The following is a 22,013-nucleotide window of genomic DNA, read 5'->3' on the forward strand; positions in this document are numbered from 1 at the left end:
CTAAGATTAAATTATATATTTATGTTATCACATTATGAGATGTTATATCATAATCTAAAACTATTTCCTTGATCATGTGAGAAATATTTCATTCATGATCAGAATGATATTTTATATAATTTTCATAAATTGTAATGAGAAAATATATATGTATTTAGTTTATGAACAAAATATAATTTTTAAAAATAAGTTAAATTTGTACAAGAGATTAACACTATTTTTAATCAATTTTCCATATTATTTGTGTTTTTTTTAAATGTTATTAAATCACATACGCACATATATAAACACACATACCTACGTCCACATCCATCATATGTGAATACAAACTTAAAACTTAGTCTTAAAGATGATAACCCTACCCTATTCAGAATATTTTTGTAGAACATTAATTGAAAAACTTGTTTATTTGACTATATTCCGAATAGACATTACTTTTGCAGTTAACTCACATGCTAAGTTAGTAGATGAAGATCATTGGCCATTCATTTAACTACATTTTATCACTTATCATAGTACTTGAAGTCTAGATCAAGGTCCATTTTTTTTTACCAACAACAAATTTCATTTGTGAGAATATGCAACTGTAAACTAGGCCACCAAGAAATCCCATTAGCTTTTGTATTTTCCTTGTTGATTCTCTAATCTATTTGAACACTGTCACACAAGACATTGTTTCCTCCTTTTTGATAAAATAAAAATATCATAAAGTGATTTTTACTATTATAATTACTCAGACACTTTTAAATTTTAAATGACACACTTTTAATTTGTCATGCTCATTGCTTCTAAAATGACACAAACTTTTAATTTGTCATCCACCATATCCATCATGACAAATTCAAAATAGATATTGATTGCTATTTTAAAGAATTGTTTTTAAATACTATTATTTAAAATTAAAAAATAAAAATGCATCTGCATTATTAATAGACACTGACTGTATAAAAAAAATCCATACATTATTTAATGTTAAAAATGCTATTTATTAAAAAAAATTGAACCGTTAAAAATCATGGTAAAATCAAATACATAAACTAAAAGATGTTTACAACATCCTCTACTCTTTGCTGATAAAAAAAAGAAAGACAACATCCTCTACTATGCCTTTCCTTCAATTTCAAGGAACCAAATTCAAATATACGATCATTTATTTTTCAGAAAAGTTAGAAGTATATGGAGAGAACTTTAATAAATTCAATACAAAAATTGTTGTATTTTATTAAATACTTGGAAAAATAATCAATCACGTTTCGGGTATTTAAAAAGGATATTATGTCAATTAAAACAATCTCGTTTCCTTTAATGATTAGGGCAGATAAATAGAAGGTGGTGAAGTCAAATATTATGTTTGATTGGACTAGTTTACACATTAATCCTTCAGTTTTGGAGAACTTTAAATTGTAATTAATAAAAAAAACAAGGTTTATTTACATAGTCATTCCTGGTTTCAGAAAGCTCTCAATCAAGGGAAAGGTTTAATTAAAAAATTCCCTTGCCCTCTATTTCCTCCCTTTTCCGTCCCAACTTGCTATCAATATATCAGGATATGAATCTTTATAAAGTGAAGTTTCTAAAATGAGCAAGCAAGGGTGTATTTGGATTTTAAAACGCACTATGATTTTAACTCACTAAAATTCAAGTGTAAATACACCCTTACTGGCTCACCTTAGATTTTAATTTGTATGTGATAAGTGATTTATACCAGTGTAATATGTGCATGTATAATGGACAGTGAAGGTTTACTGTTGTTGCCACTCCAGAATTGCATTATGTAGAGCATAGTTAGGTACCAAATCCGTGTGATCAAGCTTGAGGTTTGTCATGGGGGAAGTGTCGTGGCCACTATTCAGCCACCCTCTTATTGCCTCTTCTTCATACGTAAAGCCATCTGCAGCTATGTATGGATCTTCCATTACTTCCTGTAAAACCAAAAGGTAAATGTTATGATTATCACAAACAGGAAAGCAATCCCGCGGAAACCCAATGTTTTAACTTGTGATTGCAATAATTCGCATATGCTACAACAGCTGCTAATTAGTAAGATGAGGAGGTGGAGGAGAAAAGAATAACCAGACACCTTAATTGCTTATAAAAACTTAGTGTTAAAACTGCACAACAAAACTGAGTCAGAATTTTGATAGAATTCTACTAGATTTGGGATAGAATTCAACTAGATTTGGGGGCAGTTATTGGATAAGATGAAGTTGTAAGGGTCGCTAATCCATCCGGAGCTTCAAAGGCAAGCAATTTTATTTTTTTTAAAAAGTGCATTTGGAAAAAATGTATGATGTTCACCTGGACAATGGGGCAGACAAAATGTGAAGGAACACGACGAAGCTTCTTTGAAATCAAATATGGTTTGTCAATGCGAATAGCTTTGAATGGTTCCAGAACACTCCAAATTTCAGACACAAGGTCTGGCCTGTTCAACCAATTTTTTTCACAACACCTCAGTGCTAAATATGCCAGCAGTTCAGTTTGACAAAGTGGCCATTCACCAGCTGAAAAATCCAAGACTGCTTTAAGGTTTTCCTTTTCCAATGCACACTTCACATCCCTTACTAACCCCAAAAGTGGTCTTCCAGTTAGAAGTTGTAACAATATGACTCCAAATGAATATACATCTGATTCGGGTGTAAACTTGCCATTGACAAAATACTCTGGATCCACATACGCCAAACGTTCATTTGGGTTATTATATATTGTGTTTGCATCAGCTGAATCCAAACTTTGCTGAACTAAACTAGGAATGCCCAAGTCACTCAGTTTGGCAACAAAGTTAGCATCGAGGAGAACTTTACTAGGTTTCAAATTCCCATGGATAATGCAAGGCTTGCTGGAGTGAATGAAGATTAGAGCAGAGCATATATCTGTAGCAATAGACATTCGAATTTGCCATGGAAGTGGATTCTTTTCTTTGCGGGCAAGGTGGCTTTCAAGGCTGCCATTGTTTAGGTACTCATACACAAGTGACCTAGACTCTGCACAGCTTCCAATTAGTGTTAACAAATTTGGATGTCTTACCCTACTCAAGACCTCTACCTGAAATTCAACCAATAATATAGCCAGACAACGATAAAAAAGTGAGTTCCTCATGCACACACAACCTATGACAGAAGTATTCAGTCAAGCCTTTTTGGATCAATCGCTAACATAGTTTAATTTCAAACATACTTGAAGATCAGAAGCTTGGAATTATGGTGTGTGTGTGTGTGTGTGCATACATTAATCTGAAAACGGGAACCAATTGGACCAAACTATAAAGTGAAAATAAAATAGATCTCTGGACTATGGAGACTTACAACTTATTTATAAGAAAAGAGAAGGAAAAGAGTCATAGACACCATGTCAATAATTCCTTTCGCTCAAAAATACATCAAATTATCCAAAAATCTTCAGATATCGAATCAGGTAGGATAATTTATGAAGTGTTTATGTTGTATTATAGTATAATATATGTGCAACTGTTCCAAAATGGTAGAGATGACAAGTATTAATCATGTAAGGCCCAAAAAATCTTCTGAATAATTTTGGTGGGAGGTGCGTAATGAGCATATTTTCTAGTCTAATTTCAGACTTTCAAGTAGACACTGTAACAGATAACATGAAATTACCTGATGTTGGAATTTTGATGGACTCTCTTGACCGTAAGAGGGTAACATTTTTATGGCAACATGCATGTTGCGAAGCAGTCCCTTGTAAACACTTCCATACCTTCCCTCTCCAATCTTCCAAGACGGATCGAAATCATGAGTTGCCTCATTGATCTCCACAAAAGAAAATGCAGGGAATTCTACCTGATAAGAGAAGGGAGTATCCGCTTCACCAAATGTTCTAAGCACTTGGACTTCCCTAACTGCATTTGCATGCTCTATTCTAAGCCTATCTCTCTTTTCCCTGAAACTTATCAGAAGGTCCACAGCTGATATGATCTTCTCCTCAAACTCTGTTACCGTAAACTGGGACTCAGAAATTTCGTTCATAAGTGCAGAATTTTGGTCTTTGACCATTTGCAATTCTTCAAGTATTTCATCCTGCTGATTCTTCATTTTCTGTACTTCTTGCTTTGACCTTGCCAATTGTTCTTCAACTTCTTTTCTTCTTCTTATTTCCTGAGCACACTGGCTTTCAAATGCTTCATCCTGTCAAAAATGCAATTTGAAACTAGTTTCAGAAGAAAACTGGTAATCACTTTAGTTCATCAATAATCAGACAGCAATTCATGCAAACATATATTATACACATCTATCCATACGAACAAGTATATCAATTAGCTGCATTGAGCTGACTATTCTATTTATCTGAGATTTGGGCTTTCACGTCCCGTAGTGCCATATACATAAAGTAACAATGATAAGGGATTCAGGTGATGAAGGTAGTGTGCCTGACAGTCTGAATTAATTAAGAGTAAATAGTCCAAAAGATCTTTCTCCATTGAAATTCAAGTATAAAGCTAAGATTGATATAGAAAAAGAATTGGAAACAGGGGCGTAATTATCTTTTTTCTTATTTTTAAGAAATAATACTTATACTCCAAATAGTAACCATCGAGCAAAATTTGAGAAACCAAATCAGAGAGACCATTAGAAGAAAAAATATATCATTTTTTATATTTAAGCAATGAAAATTGTGTTTATTATAAATCTTGATAGAACTATTTTCTATTTTCCATCTCTTTAATGTCACTCCATTTTTTCTCTATTATTATCAGCCTTTAATGCCACTCCATACCCATTTTGGTTTCATGCTCTTGGCATCAGCGGTGGTGTACCATTTATTTTGCTTCTTCTAATCCCACCAGTAAAAAAAAATTAAATCAGATGGAAGATGCCAGACTACGGATTGAAACAAATATATTTTTAGAATAAGAGACAATACCAAACTTGAAAACCCCTCTGATACACGCTCTGATCTTATTCACAAGAAATCAAAACTTTCAAGTGTTGACATAGGAAAAAAAATTCTTACAGTCCTACCACTAAAGTGTAGAAGCACACGAGAAAGTGTAAAGTATAAAAAGAATAAACTTTTACACCAAGGTTAAAGCAGAAAAATCACCTCTCACCTCATGAAACGTCAAATCTGGCAACTTTGACCTGTCCATGACCTTATTAAAGGACCATTTTGTATTTAAGGAACGGTTGGAACTGATACTTTGGATTTCTTTCATATCACCAGAATCTGCAGAAACCTGTCAACAGTTATTCCCCTGACAGTCCTTATAGAAATTGATAAATGGCCTGATCTGAAGAATAGCTATGCCATTCTAAATTGATAACAAACATAGAAAAGAAACATCTAAAAAGAATACCTAAATATTTCAATGCATCTAGAGTCGATTTCGATGTAGACTTTTCTGTATTTGAATTGAGCACCAACAATGCAGGCCCACCCTCTATGTCAGAAGTATGCTTGCTATATACCCTGATTTAATTTGTGCATTTCATAAAAGTGGAAGATATAGAACAAATTATCAGCTAAAGAAGTTGTTGCCAATATTACAGAATATGATGAAAAAAAATCTAAGTGAAAGATCAAAACTTGTAATAAGGTCGTTTAAATGAAAACAACATGATTAGTGGGAGTATAAGGTCCTTTCTGCTTTACAGAACCATTGAGTTTGCCTTTCTACTCATCCACGCTCCGAATGTGATACACAATTCATTTAGTAAATTGTCAACAAAATAAAATTAATGTTTTCTTCTTTACCTATTTTTGTCCACCAAAGCATCACCTGTCACTCTCTAACGTCCTACCACAAGGGTAATAACTTATTTTATACTATATTCTTCAACACTTCCAGAACATAAGATCACTTTTTTCAATATATAGATTACACAACAATGCCATTTAACTTGGTTAAAAGCCAAAGCTTTAAGAATCACAATTTTTTGGCACTAAGATAAAAATAAAATCAATCAAAATTCATTACATAACATTTTTTATAAATGAATATTTCACAAAATACACAACTAGATTTAAAGGTCCCTTTTCTAGATCATCTTAATAATAGATATATTAAATTATTAATCTGAAACTAAGTCATACTTCATACATGAAAGCTATCATTAGAGTCTAGTATACTCTTCATATGTAAGAATATACAAACTAAATGACTAAATACTGACTGCAGTCAAATTCTTCTGAAATTTGAGCTACAGATGGACATTAATGAATCAAAAAGCCATCCCCTAGCCCAACATGGGCAAACTTATAAATCTTGGAAAAAATTAGCAATGCGTAATGAACATTGGATATTTTACGAATGATCAAATTTAAAAGATCTGACCGTTAGACTTCTTAAATAATAGTGTGATGGATTTTTTTTCAAATTTGATAGTTATGGAATGCTCAATGAGCGTGATTCACTCCTCATATTCTCTGAATTTTCAGTAAAGTAGTTGAAAAAAAAAACAGTGACAAGGAAAAAGAATACTCAGTAGTGCTGTTCATTTAATTACCAACAAAAATTGAGAAAATTCTCTTTTCAAGGGGTTTCCTTTTTGTGACAGTCCTAAGCCTAGTTATCAGATGATAAAGAAGCAGAATGACTGACCATATATTAGAATCATGTCATTGCAATACATTTATCATTTTCATTTACATTTTACCTAGTACATATGAGGCTGCCCTTGCAAATGAACCAAATATTACATGATAGCAATGCTTGTTCGCGTATAAAAATAGCCTTCTCCGAATCTTGCTTTGCCAGTTTGCTGCAATTTCAACCACTATAGTTTAGTAATGAAATAAAAGATGCAAATTAACACAGCTCTAATTTAGAGTTGAAAGCAAACTCATGAAGCAAATTTTCATTTAACCAGACAGAAACAGGAATTTTATTTGGATGTCGTACTCTGCTTCACTCTTTTACATAGTACATATATTATAAACTTTGTTGAACACTATGGAAGTTTCACTTCAGATCTCTTGTCAATATCCTCAAGCCAAGTGGTACTTTCTAGTCATAACTCTTTTTAATACTGGTGACCCAACATGAACACCAATGTAGTATGGTGGGTATTAAGGTAGAAACTTTCTAAAAAAGGAAAATGCCGTCAATGAAGCATAACAGTCCAATATCTAGGCATATCTGAAATGAAAACCCCCCATAAAAAAACTATATGCAGAATGGTTGAACGTTAGAAGGAACCCCCTAACACAATGCAACAATCCTATCCCAAAGAAAGTTCAAGAGATATAACCATAAAGCTAGAGTTGTCTAGACCAATTACATTTTCACTCTTTAAGCAGTTCCAGTTTTATAGCACAGGTATCCAGTGACTTCAATAAGATAAGATAAGAAAAAATTAAATTAATGAGAATTGAAGCAGACATACTTCTATTTTCATCATGCATCCACATTTGATACTGATACTCAGACACTTCACTGACACATATCAATGAAGTATCCAAACCATTAGTAAACGTTATGGATATCTAACATAGCTACATGAGACATGGAATGTGTAACAAAATCATAGAAGCATTGTATCTTAATAAACCAAAAAATGGAAAGTGTTCTCTTTATGGATGATCTCAAAAGGGAATACGATTTTAGTATTCATATTCGTAGACAATAGGAGTGATTTATGATAACAATGATTTATAAGTTTTTTTCTGTTTAATGCAGTGTGCAAGAAGTATTTTCTCAATTTGAATTTTGAAATTTGAAATCATATATTCCTCATGTTTTATGAACTTCTATACATAACTAGATATGCATCTTACATGTCCTACATATATATATATATATATATATCGTCATATCAGATAGGTATTGTATCTTATACACAGATTGTGTTTGCTCATCATTGCTTAAAATTAAAAGATACTGAGGTTTGGAATTGATACCCCATGTTATATCCATCTGCTGCTGCTCCCACTACAAGCCATCTAATACTGTGTTGAGCAATAGCTTCTGTGATCCCTTTCTCAATATCATCCATCTCAATCAACAATTTACAGGCCCGTACCTATGCACACATACGCCATAATGTAAACAAAATCTGGATTTCTTCATGAAATAGCTATAAACATAACAATGATCTTCCATTACTATAATTTTGAAATGTTTAAATATAACTAAAATCAAAAGTTCATGGCATACTTAGAGAAGGTAGTGTTCCCCCTTGAAAGACCCTTCAGGTAGATGCTTACCTAGTTGCTCTTAAAATAAAGGGAAAAGTTCAATTTACACCTTCAAGTTGTGTCATGTATATTTTGATTCTCGAGATTTCAAAACATGCAACACAATCCCTACAAATTAAGAGAGACTGGTATATTTTTTAAGGACCAAAGAGCAGTTGAACCAAAGGTAGATTTTGAACTTTCCCATTGAAAAATTTGGTAAAACAATGTGAGCATGACCCTATGAATTGATGATTGATCGAAACTTATGGAGTGACAAATCGTGCACTTTAAAATGTTCACCGCACTGCTCATTTTTAAGTCAACGGAGAACCAAATTCAAATTTGAATTGAATTTCTTATTTACTAAAATAAATACAAGTAGACTACATATTCAGTGTCAAAAATTTATCTGCAGAAACAAAAAAAATAGGAAAAAGATAATACCCCTGAAGGAACCAGATCAAGAATGTATTGGTCTAGAAGTTCGTGCACTGATTGATTTCCCTGATCCTGGAATGCCTGGATTGGAAGGTCTTTTGGCTCATACCCAGAGAGATTCCTGTCTGTTGCACATGCTTATAAACAAAAAAAAGAAAATGTTCTTAGTTGTTAAATATTACCAAACTATCAGATAAGACCTACCCTACCTAGTATGAATATAGCCAGAATAAGATCAGTATTTACTACAGAAGTTATATATCAAATATACAAGTCAATACCAAAATAGACCACATAAATTTCTCATTTTTTCTGTTTTAATTTTATGCTCCACTAAATTTAACATCACAGCTAATTTGATGACAAAAAAACAAGTCTCTAAGATTCAATGCGTCCTTAATCCTCAAGCAATACTGCAAAATATTTCATTATTTTTCATAAGCATGTTTTTCACCAACGTTTTTATCAAACACAAAACTTGTTCTAGATAGCAAATGAATTTAGTTATTCATTAATTATCCAAAACAGAACGGTTGATCAATCTCTTTTTTCAATAGTTAGCAACACAAAAGATTGGCTATAAGTTCTATTTAGACATATAAATGAGTCAAATCTCAAGTTTTATAAGCTTGATATTAAAATATATAAGTCTGTGTGAGTAACAAAAAAGTAAATTTTACATAAGAAAGAGGGTTTGAAGATAATAATATTTTACATATTTGTATCACTTAGTAAGTAGTAATTTTATTTAGAGAATTATAATTACATGCATTGTCACAGATTCTTTTTCTATCTCATCCTATGTTTACTTCATCGTCTATCATTAAAATGCCCACAATGTAATTAAAAAATTCTTCAAGACAAAATCCCGTAAAGGAAAAAGAAAACTGAGTTATAAATGAGTTGAACAGTAGACCAATCTTTAAATTTTTAAACAAACCAAGCCCAAACCTTAAATTTGACTAATTTGAAATAATGAAACAAGCTTAATGTTCATCTTTATATTTGCAAGTCAAACCTAAGCTTCAAGTCATCAACTAACTCACTTTAGTCTCAATTACGCTCTTCTTACCCTTGTTCTTTTAAAACCTTTATACACTTGCCACAAATCAAATATCACCTCCAATCACCAATTTACTAAGCAGTTTCACCATTTATAGCTTCATCATTCATTTCATCAATAACTAGCAGTAAATGCAAAACGACATAATCCAATATTTGCCTTTTCATCTTCACCCTCAAATCCAAGAGTTCAATTCAGCATTATCAGTCTTCCTTCCTTCTTCTGAAAAGTCCCCGACCTCGAACTTTTCTTCAATTGATAGAATACACACATAATAGCCAACCCAAAAAGTCAATCCAAACCCAACAACCAAATTAAACCAATAATTAACCAATCCAGCAACCAAATTTCCACTAAAACTCCATACATTCGTCTAAACGTTTGATGAAAAGAAAACAACCACAAGACGCACCTTTATTTATTAATTTTTATATATAAAGAAGATAATTTACGTTTTCTACTTAAAAGGCATAATTGAGGAGAAACTCACAGAACGAATTGAGGGAGTAAGGTCGGTGAATATGAAGAAGACAAACATTCTTGCCAGAGAAATTCTTAACCGTCCAATGCAACAGTTGTTGCGTCTTCTCCGCGTTGTTTCCCACCGCCACATACACTGTGTCAGTATCGGCGTCTTCCACCACGATGCTACCCATCGGATCCGAACCAACCAAATTGCGGCGAATCGGTGCAAGAACGGCGCTCGGCAGAATCTTTCCGAGTTGCGGAGACCCAGCGATTGACAAATCAGAGAAAGAAGGTAGTGGAAATAGAAGAGAGTGAGAAGGAAGAGTCAAGAAAAGGAATTGGGAAGGACTTGGTGAGGAGTGTGAAAGTTGAAGTGAAGTAGAAGGAATTGATTTTTATGTCATCGGTGCTTGAAAAAAAGTTGTTTTCTTCATCAGTGAGTGGGCCCCATGGGAGAAGCTTTGGTGAACCGTAGAGGAGAAGGAGTAGCACATCGGATATGAAGATCACTATTCTCTGCAGTATTTAGGAGCAGATAACTATGTTCTTTGTCATTTTGTTTTCACTCATTTGTTTTATACCCAATAGGTGTGTTTTACTACATCTCTAAACTTAATATCTTATTAAAGTTTGTCTTCAATAAAATTACTATTTTAATATGATTTCTTTCTCCAAAAAATTTGAAAAAAAAATACTTCTTTATGATTTTTTTAATTTTTAAAAACTTATATTTATATTGTCTATTTTAAAATGATATTTTTTTTGTTTTTAAAGATGCTCTTGCAGTTAAAACACCAATTGTTAGGTAGAAGTCAACAATATAGTACAATAGGTAATAGAGTATCTCTTATCTGCATACAAGTAGGTTTATTTTATACCAACTAGTATCTGTATATTAGAAAACAACATTACACTTTAACAACCTATAATAAATAAATAATCATTTCACAACTAACTATATAAATAGTTTATTTTTATTTTATTTTTTAAATAAACCATTAATATACATTATTTATATTATTAAAATAAAGTTGTCAATGAAGGGTTTATTTGATAAAGAATATAAAAATATAACAATTTGTTTAAAAAACAAATTCTGAGAAAATTACACAGCCAGAACAAGTTTTGTAGGGATTAAAGAAATTAAAGGAATAGAACAGAATAGAAGCTGCACCATCCTTGATCAATCAAGAAACTTCTCCAGTGATGGTTCTATGATTCTCTTTCCAGATAGGTATGCAATTATGATAACTTGTATAACTAAAAGTATATACCTATATTTTTTATTTATTGATGATTTGAAACTATGAAAAAAAAAAGTGATTTTTCAATTTTTATCCAAAAAAACGGCTAATACACCTTTTGTTGAAAAAAAAATAAGTAATTGGTTTACTTCTTTAAGTACGGATAAATTATTTGATTCAAAATACCTATTATTTACTTGTACTAAGTATTATTAGATGCGGAAAATTTGGAAATTGACACTTGGTTACCCACATAGATTTGTATAATGAAGATGGAATTTTTATGCATTTAAATACATAAATTATCATTTTACACTGTTTTTCATACACTAAATAGTAAAATCAGTTTGATGGCACTTTTTCATCATTAAAAACTGTTGACCAGGACTGAGGACAGCTGATTGTTATATTTAAACTTAAAACAAAAATATATCCAAATAGGTTAAGTTGACTTAACTTTTATTTTGATTTCCAAACATCTTTCTTAATTTTTAAATAAAAGATGTGATTTTGATTCTATATTTTTTAATATATAAATAAATCATTCAATTTTTATCTCTCTCTCTCTCTCTCTCGTATTACTTTTACAAACTCAATTTTTTTTAAAAAAAAAAACCTCTTATTTGATATCATCAACACTGTTTTTGTGATTATCATGGTCATTTTTATGATTATTGACTATTACAGTCTTTACTAATATCTGACTTAGCATACGGTACGGGACTTAGCAGGGAAATGAAAGAAAAAAATAAAGTAGTTATTTGTTTTTTTTTTTTCCTCTTAATGTTAATAATAAGGGAAAGTAGTTTAATTTAGATTTTATTTTTTATTTAAAGTGTACTTCCTTCAAGTAAGAGATGTTCAATTCCTTCCCAAATATCTTGTATTTATAGGAAAATCCTTTTTAGAAGTTCACACGCTAATTCTATATACTGGAAAACATATATGAGAACCAAGAAAATCTGAGATACCAATAAAACGGATTTTGGTTGATGAACCGTCAATTATATGCTCTAAAAGGTGATATTATTTAAGAAATTGAAACGAGTTTAAGTGTGGTATTAAATAAAAATGAGAAAATTGATGATCATTTAAAAATAAAAATTTATAAATTTATTATTTTAAAATTGAAAATTGAAAATTATGTTTATGTATAAATTTATTAATACTATCTTTATATGATGATCTTTCTTAAAATATGTAGACTAGTTTTCCTCAAACTCTCATTTTATCGTATATCATAATTAAACCATATTTTTAGATGATAATCTTTTTTTTTGTTTTTCATTTGAAGAATTTTAATCCTCCAAAATATAAATGTCTATAACAATAATGTCAAAGCTAAGAAAGATATTTTGCTTTGTCATTAAACTATATTGAACGTTTATAATATTTAGACAGGAAAAAATTAATTTCAACTCATTTTACAACAACAATAATGTTTCGAGAAGAATCATAAATTTAAAAACATCTTTGTTATGATAGTAGTATGTAGTCATTTTCCTATAATTGTACAATACTTAATAAATTATTTTTTCAAATCAGGAACACATTACAAATTGTTTCAACAAAATCAACTTTTGGTTTTTATTTTAATATCTCATTTTCTTCATCACTTTCATAATAAAGCAATATTCAAAACTTACGGTAGATTATTTTCATTTAAAAATAATAAAAAATATATTTATTCTAAATCTAATTAATATCATTCCACTGGACCTTATTTTTAGCTGTCAGTATTTACGGTTCACATTCTAATTTTATTTTCTCATTCCAATTTTTTCTTTTTACTTACACTGTGTTTGCATGAACTGAATGTTCATGCGAATTATAGAACGAAGAATTAAAGGTAAAACGTCGAAGTTGAAATTTCTACAATAGATTAGAGGCAAATTAAATTACGCTTGGAGATATTTGGGTAAGAATTACGTTCGATTGTATCTATGGTTGGTAAACGACAATACTGATATTAACTCGTACGCACCCTTACAATAATATTTTATATTTCATCCCTTCTTCCTCGTATCATAATGTTGTTGAGATTTTTTCAAACCAAAATAAACTTTAAGATGTAGCAGTTTACATTCAACCAGTAACTTTTATATAAATTTAAAGTAAGTTTATCAAATAATGATAGCTCTTTTGTGGGAGACATAATAATAAATATAATAATAATAATAATAATAATAATAATAATAATATAATATAAGAAGGATACACACAACGTTAATCCAAAAATCTTAAAATAATAAATTTTTTGAGTTTTGATTTTTATATTATTTAATCTCTTCATTCTTATATTATGTTACCCTTAGACTGACGCTTAAATTTTCATCAACAATAATCCAAATTTTTGCAAAAGTTAAGAATATCAGGAATCAAAAGAAAAAAAAATAGAACAAATACAATTTACATAGAACCACGAGTTATATGCTCACTTGCTTATGCTTTATGTACTTGAAAACTATAGTAAAATTAAGTTTAATGATTTAATTAATAAATTTAATGATTCACATTGTGTTGGATGTATTTTTCTTAGATAATTTTGTTAATTTAAATATACAAATGCAGATGTTTAATCAGACAACATAATAACAAAAAAAAAAATCAACAAATAACAAAAAAAGAAGCTCATGATAAAAATCAAACAAGAATAAGTGATCAAAATTATCAAACACGACACAAAACAACAGGTTATTAAGATAGATTTGGGATTAAAAAAAATACAATGTAGATCAGATTGCAAACAGAATTCCGAATCCCATTATATTGCTCACTGGACTTCTCGATATATAACCATATCTTAAATATCAAAGATGAAAACACAAAAGAAAATTATGATATTAGTTTAAACAGTAAAAAAACAAAACTATAAAAATAGAATATAGAGTAAAGATATATATATATATATATATATATATATATATATATATATATATATATATATATATATGGGTTTGTTAACGCGCGTACATCTATTTTTCAATTGGTACATTTTAGAAATGTGTATCAGATTTTAGTAGACAAAAATATACTTACATATCATGATTCTAAGTTTTAAGGTTAAGGGTATTTTAATAATTTTTCATTCTCAAAACTAACAAAAAAAGAAACCCCAAACCCTTACTGACATCTCTCTCATTCCTCTCAATCATTTCTCTTTTATCTCTCTCACTCCAACCTTTGCCCTGTCTTCCCTATTGTAGTCCCAATTGAAAAAAATCAGAAACACTTACCGTTAAACAATTTGTCTTTGTAAATAGTTGAGTCATTGACATATTCACTTCAGACAAAGATTCATTCAAGATCTCTTTAATTTCACCATCTTCACTAACCTCTCTAATTTCATCATCAACATATGTTGAATCATCATCTCTAAAAAAACCCTCAAGGCCAATTACCAATTCCTTTCGAATGTCATTATGCTTGTGAAAATTAGATAAAATTATATAGGAACAAAAATTATAAAATGAAAACTCATTACAAAATCATTTTTTTTAAGAAATAGTTTAATAACTGAGTGTTTCTGATTTTTGTCAGGTCAATTACCAATTATTATGCTTGTGAAAATTAGATAAAATTATATAAGACAAAAATTATTAAATAAAAAGTCATTATAAAATCATTTTTTGTAAGATTGTTTAACTGCCAATGTTTTTTATTTTTTTTAGTTGAGGCTACATAGGATGACAAGAGAAAATGTTGGAGTGAGAGATAAAAGATAAAGGGTTGAAAGGAATAAGCGAGGTGAGCAATAATTTTGTTTTTTTTTATTTTGAGAATGAAAATCATTAAAATACCCTTAATCTTAGAATTTAGAATCCATGATATATAAAGTCATTTTTGTCTACTAAAATTCGATACACATCTCTAAAATATAACAACTCAAAAACAAGACTTACGAACTAGCAAAACCCATATATATATATATATATATATATATATATATATATATATATATTATTATTATTATCTAACAATTGTTCTGTATTTACATTTTACAAAACGAAGCATCAGTGTCGCAAATAGTTGAAATTCATCTTTAACTAACCTTCCCCTCTGACTGGTAGTTTTGAAACTATTCTTTCCTCCACCCCTCTAACTCTGGTTTGCTTCTGTCTTCATGAAGATCCTCAAGCATCCACTATTATATGCAACATGGAACAATTTTCTGACCGTCCTCATCATCCAGACAGGGTCCCTTACTTTGAAGAGGTTCTGAAAGAAAAAGAAAAGGATGGGTTGGAGGGAAAAGAAGTGGAATTTTTTAAAGAAAGGGTCGAGAGACTGGAGAGTGAGAGGAAAGAGAGAAATGGGGCGATGTTTATGGTTTTGGATTGTCTCACTTCAACGAAGTATAGCTTGTCTAGAGTGATAGAAGGTTTAGAGGGAGAAAAGAACGAAGCTTCAGTGAAAGATTGTAAGGGGGAGTGTTCAGGTGAGGAATCAAGGATGTTGTTGGAAGAGTCGAGATTGATCTCAAGGCTTGCGGTTGAGGTGGAGAAAAGGGTGGATAGGTACAAGGAGATGAGGAGGAAGGAGAAGAAAGAATTGGAGAGCAGTTTGATCAGTTTGACCGAGGAGAATAGGGATGTGAATAACTTGCTTAGGGTTGCCCTGTTGGAGAAAGAAGCATTGGAGAAGAGAATAAAGGGACATGACCATAAAAGGATGCCCCTTTTGCAGTTTGGTTGGTTCATGATGGGTGGTGGGAACACTGAACAATCAACGGAGATTTCTGGGGCCAAATCAGATAGCAGTGAGTGTGAAGAGGAAGTTGTTAGTGTGGTAAGCTCTTATTACGCTTTTAATTCTTAATATCTAGAACAATCAACTCTTTCTTTTATCTGAAATTTATAGTTATTTTCCAAGGCCTCAACCGTGGAAAGAATGATGAAGAATTTACGTCTTGAAATCACTCGATTAAGGAGATCTTTGGAAGAATCTAGGTACTTTGCCACCTGATGTTATATTGAAATTATACTTTTTTTGTCATAATGATATGGAGTTTCTGCTAATACTGCGTGATTTACAAGGAAAAATAGTGAAATTAAATTGATGCCTCCTATTTTTCTTTGATTGTTGGCTTATATAATGATTAGGCTATTTGAGATTATTTTTGTTTGAGGCTTTCTGCTGCAACTTATAATAATTTAGAAGTATATATTGGAGTTCATATTCTTTGGTTTTGGATTATTTATCATGAACCTCACGCCAGGTCAGATACAGAGCGTCTCCAGTGTCTCACAGAAAAACAAGCAAAAGAAATTGCAGAAAACAAACTCTACATCAAAGAGTTAGAAGATAGAGAGAGAACCTTGGCTCAAAATGTAATCAATTGCTTCATCAACACATGAAAAAACAGTTCCCTAATAAAAGTTATTTTTCTTACCAACCTTGGTTTCTGTCTAACTTGTCAAAAGGTAGAGGAGTTTTTGATGGAAATGAAAGCAGCCGAAGAAGAAGTTGCTAGATGGAAGGAAGCTTGTGAGTTGGAAGTTGAAGCTGCAAAGGTAGAGATTGAAGAGCGTGACAAAATGGTAAAGATTCATTGGAAAATGTTGTAGAGTGAAGAACTATTTTTTCATAACTTAGCAATATGTGGTGACATTTGAGAGCATCTTTATGTTTCACCAGGTGGCTGTCTTGAAACAAGAACTGCATAAAACAAAGACTAATTTGGACATATCCAATGGAAAATTAAGACTGAAAGAGGAACTTGCAATGACTGCAATAACTGCACAGGAAGCAGCAGAGAGGTCTTTGAAACTGGCTGATGCTAGAGCAGTTGAACTTCGTGGGAGAGTTGAAGAACTAACCAGACAACTAGAAGAAACAGATAAATGTGAAAACAATATTCATAAAGTGAGACGCATATGTTGGCCATGGCAATTTTTCAAATTAGCAAACACTGGAGTTGGAAATGCCAAAAGGATGTTACCAGAAATGCAAGCCTTGATTTAATTAACTTATATGTATACTGACATAATTTTCCAAAACAGTGAGTTATTCATCTTTAACTTCATTGATGTAAATGTGGTATACCTTATTATTGCTGTTTGGACATAACAAGCACAATTACTAAAACTTTCAGAACTGACATTTGATTAACTTTCAAAACATTAAATTACAGTGACAAGCATTTCCATAGTAGTTGATGGGACTGTCAATTCATATTTATCAATACTACCCTACCGCACCTTAAGCTGAAGAACCTTACAAAACTAAGCTTGTTACAGTAAACATCAAACATAAATCCTACAAATTGTTAAGCTGAACATAAGCAGTGTTGTTTTATCGATACAGTAACTTCTCAGTTTTGTGCACTAAAAAATGTGATGGCGAAGATCCAAACAACTAAAAATGTATGACATATTAAGCCATCGTGTTTGTGTTTGTAGTTGTAGCAATGACACCAAAATTTGGAAGAGATTTAATTGCTTTCCAGTGTTTAGTTTATGTTTAAAAAAACTAGTATTTTCAGAAAGCAATTTTTCTGTAATTACTTTTTTTAGCAAATAAATTAGGACATTGTTATTAACTATCCAAAGTTCTGAATATAAATTTCTAAACAAAAGCATTGGGTCTTATAGATTAGAGAAAAATTGTTTTTAACAAAAAGTATTTGTTGTTTAAAAAAACAATACTGTCTTATTATCTTTTATAATGATTGGTTTAGTTAATGGTGTGAAAATATTTATAATTCACAATAATTACAAATTAAACTCTACAAAATTTATGCATATCGAACTTGATTAGCGGTAATAGGATGAGAAATTACAAATTTTGAAAGAAAATATAAGGCGCATCGAATAAATTAAATTAGATAATAGTTTTTTACGTCAAATTTTAGGTTAAGTATTTGAAAATTTTCCATATAACCTTATGCTTTAGATCTGGTGGGACATTAGATTATTAAACGTTTTCTTTTTCATATAAGTGAAATCTTATTGTAGATCATCAATGCGATCATTCCTAACTTCAAAAGCATTTCAAATGAAAAGAAGACAAGCTTCCATAAATTAAAATTAATTTACGAACAAATTGAAAATAAAATATGTAGGCTTTGTTCACTTGAATGGATATGGGGGAGACTGATTGAGGGAATTTAAAAAGATTTGAAAGTAAATTTTTTTTTGTTGTTTATTTGAGTGAATTTGGAGTAGATAAGAATGAATTTTAAAGTAATTTTTTTTAATTTGTCACGTCAATCAAATCATACACTAATTCTAAAACAAACTTTAGTTCCAAATTCATTCTCACTTACCTCCAAATCCACTCAAATAAATAACAAAAAAAATTCTTAAATCCCTTCAATCACCTCCTCCAAATCCATAACGAACAAGGCCGTAGAGAAGTTAGTTGGTTTTAATTTATAAGTTCCATATTTGTTCTCTCCTAAATATGTTTCTGAATAAGTTTAGCCAATTATTATATTTAATATTTAAAATTTATTTTAGGTCAAATGTTAAATTTGTTAAATTAAGAAATACATGATATAGCACAGCGCAAAACTTTTAATTGGAAACAAAATTAATTAATTTTGATGACCTAACTAGGATAGCTTCTTTTCATTGAATTCAATAGCCCATCCAATCATAATTTTCATTATTAACTAACTAATTCGAAATTCCACTAAAGTGATTGAATTCAATTTGATTTTTTTATAAAAAAAAAATACCATGAAAATCCCCTGAGAAAAAAGTGCAAGTTTACTGGACTGAACTATTTTGAGAATAATATTTAAGAAAAAGTATTTCGGGGACATTGAGAAAAAAAGGTCCTACAGATAGAATCGGTATTTTTTTACATATGGGCCGACCCAGTTATTAAGGATCCACAACCCGACTTGACCTGGGTCTCTACCATAAAATGCAAAGCAACACAAAAACCCTAGATGCTCTCATTCTCTTTCACCGCACGTTCTGGTGTTAGGGTTTCTCCGTCAATCAGCGCCAGGTAATGGCTTCTGGCTTTTGGTCTCTCATTCTCTTTCTTAACTCAAAGTTTCGTTTCCTTCTCATTCGTTCGCAATAGCTTCTGATTACACAGACCATTAACGATTCTGATTCGTGTTTGCTTTTTGACAGAGATATGGCTCCCAAACCGCCTAGTACGGGCCTTTTTGTTGGACTGAACAAGGGTCACGTCGTCACTAAGAAGGAATTGCCTTCACGCCCCTCAGATCGCAAGGGGGTAAGTTTTATCCTTGGTTTTTCAATTTTGATTCACTCTTTTACATTTATCACTTGCACCTTTTTAGATTGAAATGCCGTTACTAGGATCAAATTATTATTCAAAGCAGTGACTATAATTTTAGGGTTGTCTTTCTAAATGAAACTGTGAAATAGTTGTTCTTTGTCCAAAGTTTTTGCTGCATAGTAAAAAGTTATTTGAAGTTTTAAATTTCTGCCCCTTCTATTGTATTTATTCGGTTTCAGACTGGCTAGAAGTTTCTTGTGGTAGGGAAACATGGTTTTGTGCCACACCTAATATTCTGTACAGTAGAGAAAATTTAATTGGTAATTTTGTTACTTTCAGTTCTCAGATTTAGAATCAGTCTTTTTCTTTTAAGGAATCTGACCTGTCTTATGTTGTGCACTCAGAAAACAAGCAAAAGGGTGCACTTTGTGAGGAATCTCATAAGAGAGGTTGCTGGTTTTGCACCATATGAAAAACGTATAACCGAGTTACTTAAGGTTGGGAAGGATAAGAGGGCTCTTAAGGTTGCCAAGAGAAAGCTTGGAACTCACAAACGTGCCAAGAAGAAGCGTGAGGAGATGTCCAACGTTCTCCGTAAAATGAGGTTATTCTTTGTTTATATTTATAATCCCACTATTTACTGATTGGCTTCTCCGTATCAGTTAGCTGATGCTAATGTTATTTTCTTTGTGTGCAGGGCTGGTGGAGCTGGAGACAAGAAGAAATAAGTCATATTTACTTTGTTTTAGTTTCAGTAGATGGATTTTTGTGTATTGACGTTTAAGGTGTCTTATTTTTGCCTTGGTTTAATTATTTTACTTCATGATCTTACTCTTGGCAAAAGTACAATTGTTCTATTTTCTATTTAAGCAATCTGATCTGTTGGTATTTATGTTTGCTCCGAGTGTTATATTGCATGCTGCAGAGGTAATTTTTTATTGTTCTCGGGCATGAAATAACAGTCTAATACGATAAGTGTTATTTCGATGTTCCTTTTTTTTATAAAGGGTAAATTTTATTATCGCCTACAAATTTCAATGTTTTAGAATAGCTGTCAAGAAGATTTGTTCCTGTCTTGAAAATCTTGGTTAAGAAGTTATATCGGGGTGGGATATTTAGATCTTTAACCATTCTTTTTTGCGCATTTTTGTAAATGAATATTTGGTAAAGATAAAATTTGATGCTATAGACCATTATACAATAACTCTTTATGAAAATACTTAGTTATTAAAAGCCAAATTCTACTAATGTACCAATTCCTTAATGTATTTTAAATCAAGATTATATTCGATGCTATATTTATGTAATATAGGCTTAAAATGTATTGAAGTATGATTATGATTTGGTTAATGTTTGCAGTTTATGAATCTGTATTGTGAACTATGCTGAAAATTGAATGCTTAAATGAAAATAACATGTTGAATTATAAGTCTTCAAATGTATTTAATTACCATTGCCATTTGATTAATGTTTGTAGTTTATTTATTTATTTTATAATTGAAACTTAGATTCTCTAATGTATACAGTGAATTTTGCTAATAATTGAATCTTGTTTACAAGTGCTTACTCACTTTATTATTAAATTTATTTATATAAAAATTGATGTTATATTTATATATTATAGTCTTCAAATGTATTTAATTACCATTACAATTTAGTTAATGTTATTTATTTTAACTATTTAACACTTGAAACTTAGATTTTGGAATGTGTATTGTGAACTATGTTAATAATTAGATGCTTGAATGAATGCTGAAAAGAAGATAAAATCTTTTTCTGGGATGATTTCTTAAAACACAAGAGTCATGAAAATAATATTTTTGAAATTAATTGGTTATCTACTCCATGATTATTAATTTCATTTATACTTATGCTATACTTCTATATTATATTTTTTAAATGTATTACTCTCCCTTATTCAAAATATTTAAAGTTGTCTTAGAGACTAAATGAACTCTCTTATAGTTTTTAGTTATTCAAGTTGTGTTGTTTATTCTTTTTTTCTCTTCCTCCAAACCACGTTCGAGAGTACCTCTCCATCTCTAAATATTTCAAAAAACACGATTTTACTATAATTAAAAGCAATTAAAATGTTATTAATTTTTAATAAAAAGTGATATTTGACCAGACTTTTTTAACAACTTCTTCTTTCTCTATAAAAACTGTTGTTTTTCTTTTCAATCTCAATTTCTCTCTTTTTTACTTTTTTTATATCTCCAAATACAGTTTTGGTTCTTCTCCACGTCCAAGTTCGCTTTCTTAAATTTTATGTCATTTAATACACATATATTTATTTTAATTAATTGATAATTTATATTTTTATTAAATTCTTTTGTTTTAATTTTTTTTGTTTTCTAGTTTTTTCATTTTTATTTTAATTACATTGATTTATAGTTTTTTAATTTTTTATAATTTTGAGATATTTTGTTACTTTTTTATTGAAATGTTATGATTTTATAATT

General features: G+C 30.5%; 3 protein-coding genes across 4 annotated transcripts; 2 read left to right on the forward strand and 1 right to left on the reverse strand.

The window, feature by feature from the left end:
- Window positions 1-1,333: 1,333 nt before the first annotated feature.
- LOC124837463 (U-box domain-containing protein 32) lies at window positions 1,334-10,625 on the reverse strand. 2 transcript variants are annotated; one of them, XM_047312827.2, is made up of 9 exons: window positions 10,128-10,625; window positions 8,581-8,699; window positions 7,858-7,979; window positions 6,615-6,719; window positions 5,315-5,427; window positions 5,069-5,184; window positions 3,618-4,145; window positions 2,299-3,045; window positions 1,334-1,922 (listed from the first exon to the last, which is right to left on the reverse strand). In XM_047312827.2, the coding sequence occupies exons 1-9, from the start codon at window positions 10,291-10,293 to the stop codon at window positions 1,743-1,745; spliced, it is 2,196 nt and encodes a 731-aa protein (XP_047168783.1). In that variant the 5' UTR covers window positions 10,294-10,625; the 3' UTR covers window positions 1,334-1,742. The 2 variants fall into 2 exon arrangements, with proteins under 2 accessions (XP_047168783.1, XP_047168782.1); XM_047312826.2 differs by having other exon boundaries at window positions 8,581-8,711.
- Window positions 10,626-15,387: 4,762 nt separating this feature from the next.
- LOC124837464 (ATP-binding protein) lies at window positions 15,388-17,449 on the forward strand. Its single transcript, XM_047312829.2, has 5 exons — window positions 15,388-16,137; window positions 16,222-16,298; window positions 16,568-16,679; window positions 16,773-16,889; window positions 16,987-17,449. Exons 1-5 carry the CDS (start codon window positions 15,508-15,510, stop codon window positions 17,311-17,313), a joined length of 1,263 nt encoding a protein of 420 aa, XP_047168785.1. The 5' UTR covers window positions 15,388-15,507; the 3' UTR covers window positions 17,314-17,449.
- A 1,706-nt stretch (window positions 17,450-19,155) lies between these two features.
- LOC124837498 (large ribosomal subunit protein eL36x-like) lies at window positions 19,156-20,448 on the forward strand. The gene is made up of 4 exons (XM_047312872.2): window positions 19,156-19,308; window positions 19,440-19,545; window positions 19,956-20,155; window positions 20,249-20,448. Exons 1-4 carry the CDS (start codon window positions 19,247-19,249, stop codon window positions 20,277-20,279), a joined length of 399 nt encoding a protein of 132 aa, XP_047168828.1. The 5' UTR covers window positions 19,156-19,246; the 3' UTR covers window positions 20,280-20,448.
- The last annotated feature ends 1,565 nt before the right edge of the window (window positions 20,449-22,013 follow it).

This window comes from Vigna umbellata, chromosome 8 (assembly GCF_029865625.1).
Source record: "Vigna umbellata cultivar VRB3 chromosome 8, Vumbellata_1.0, whole genome shotgun sequence".
NCBI lineage: Eukaryota > Viridiplantae > Streptophyta > Magnoliopsida > Fabales > Fabaceae > Vigna > Vigna umbellata.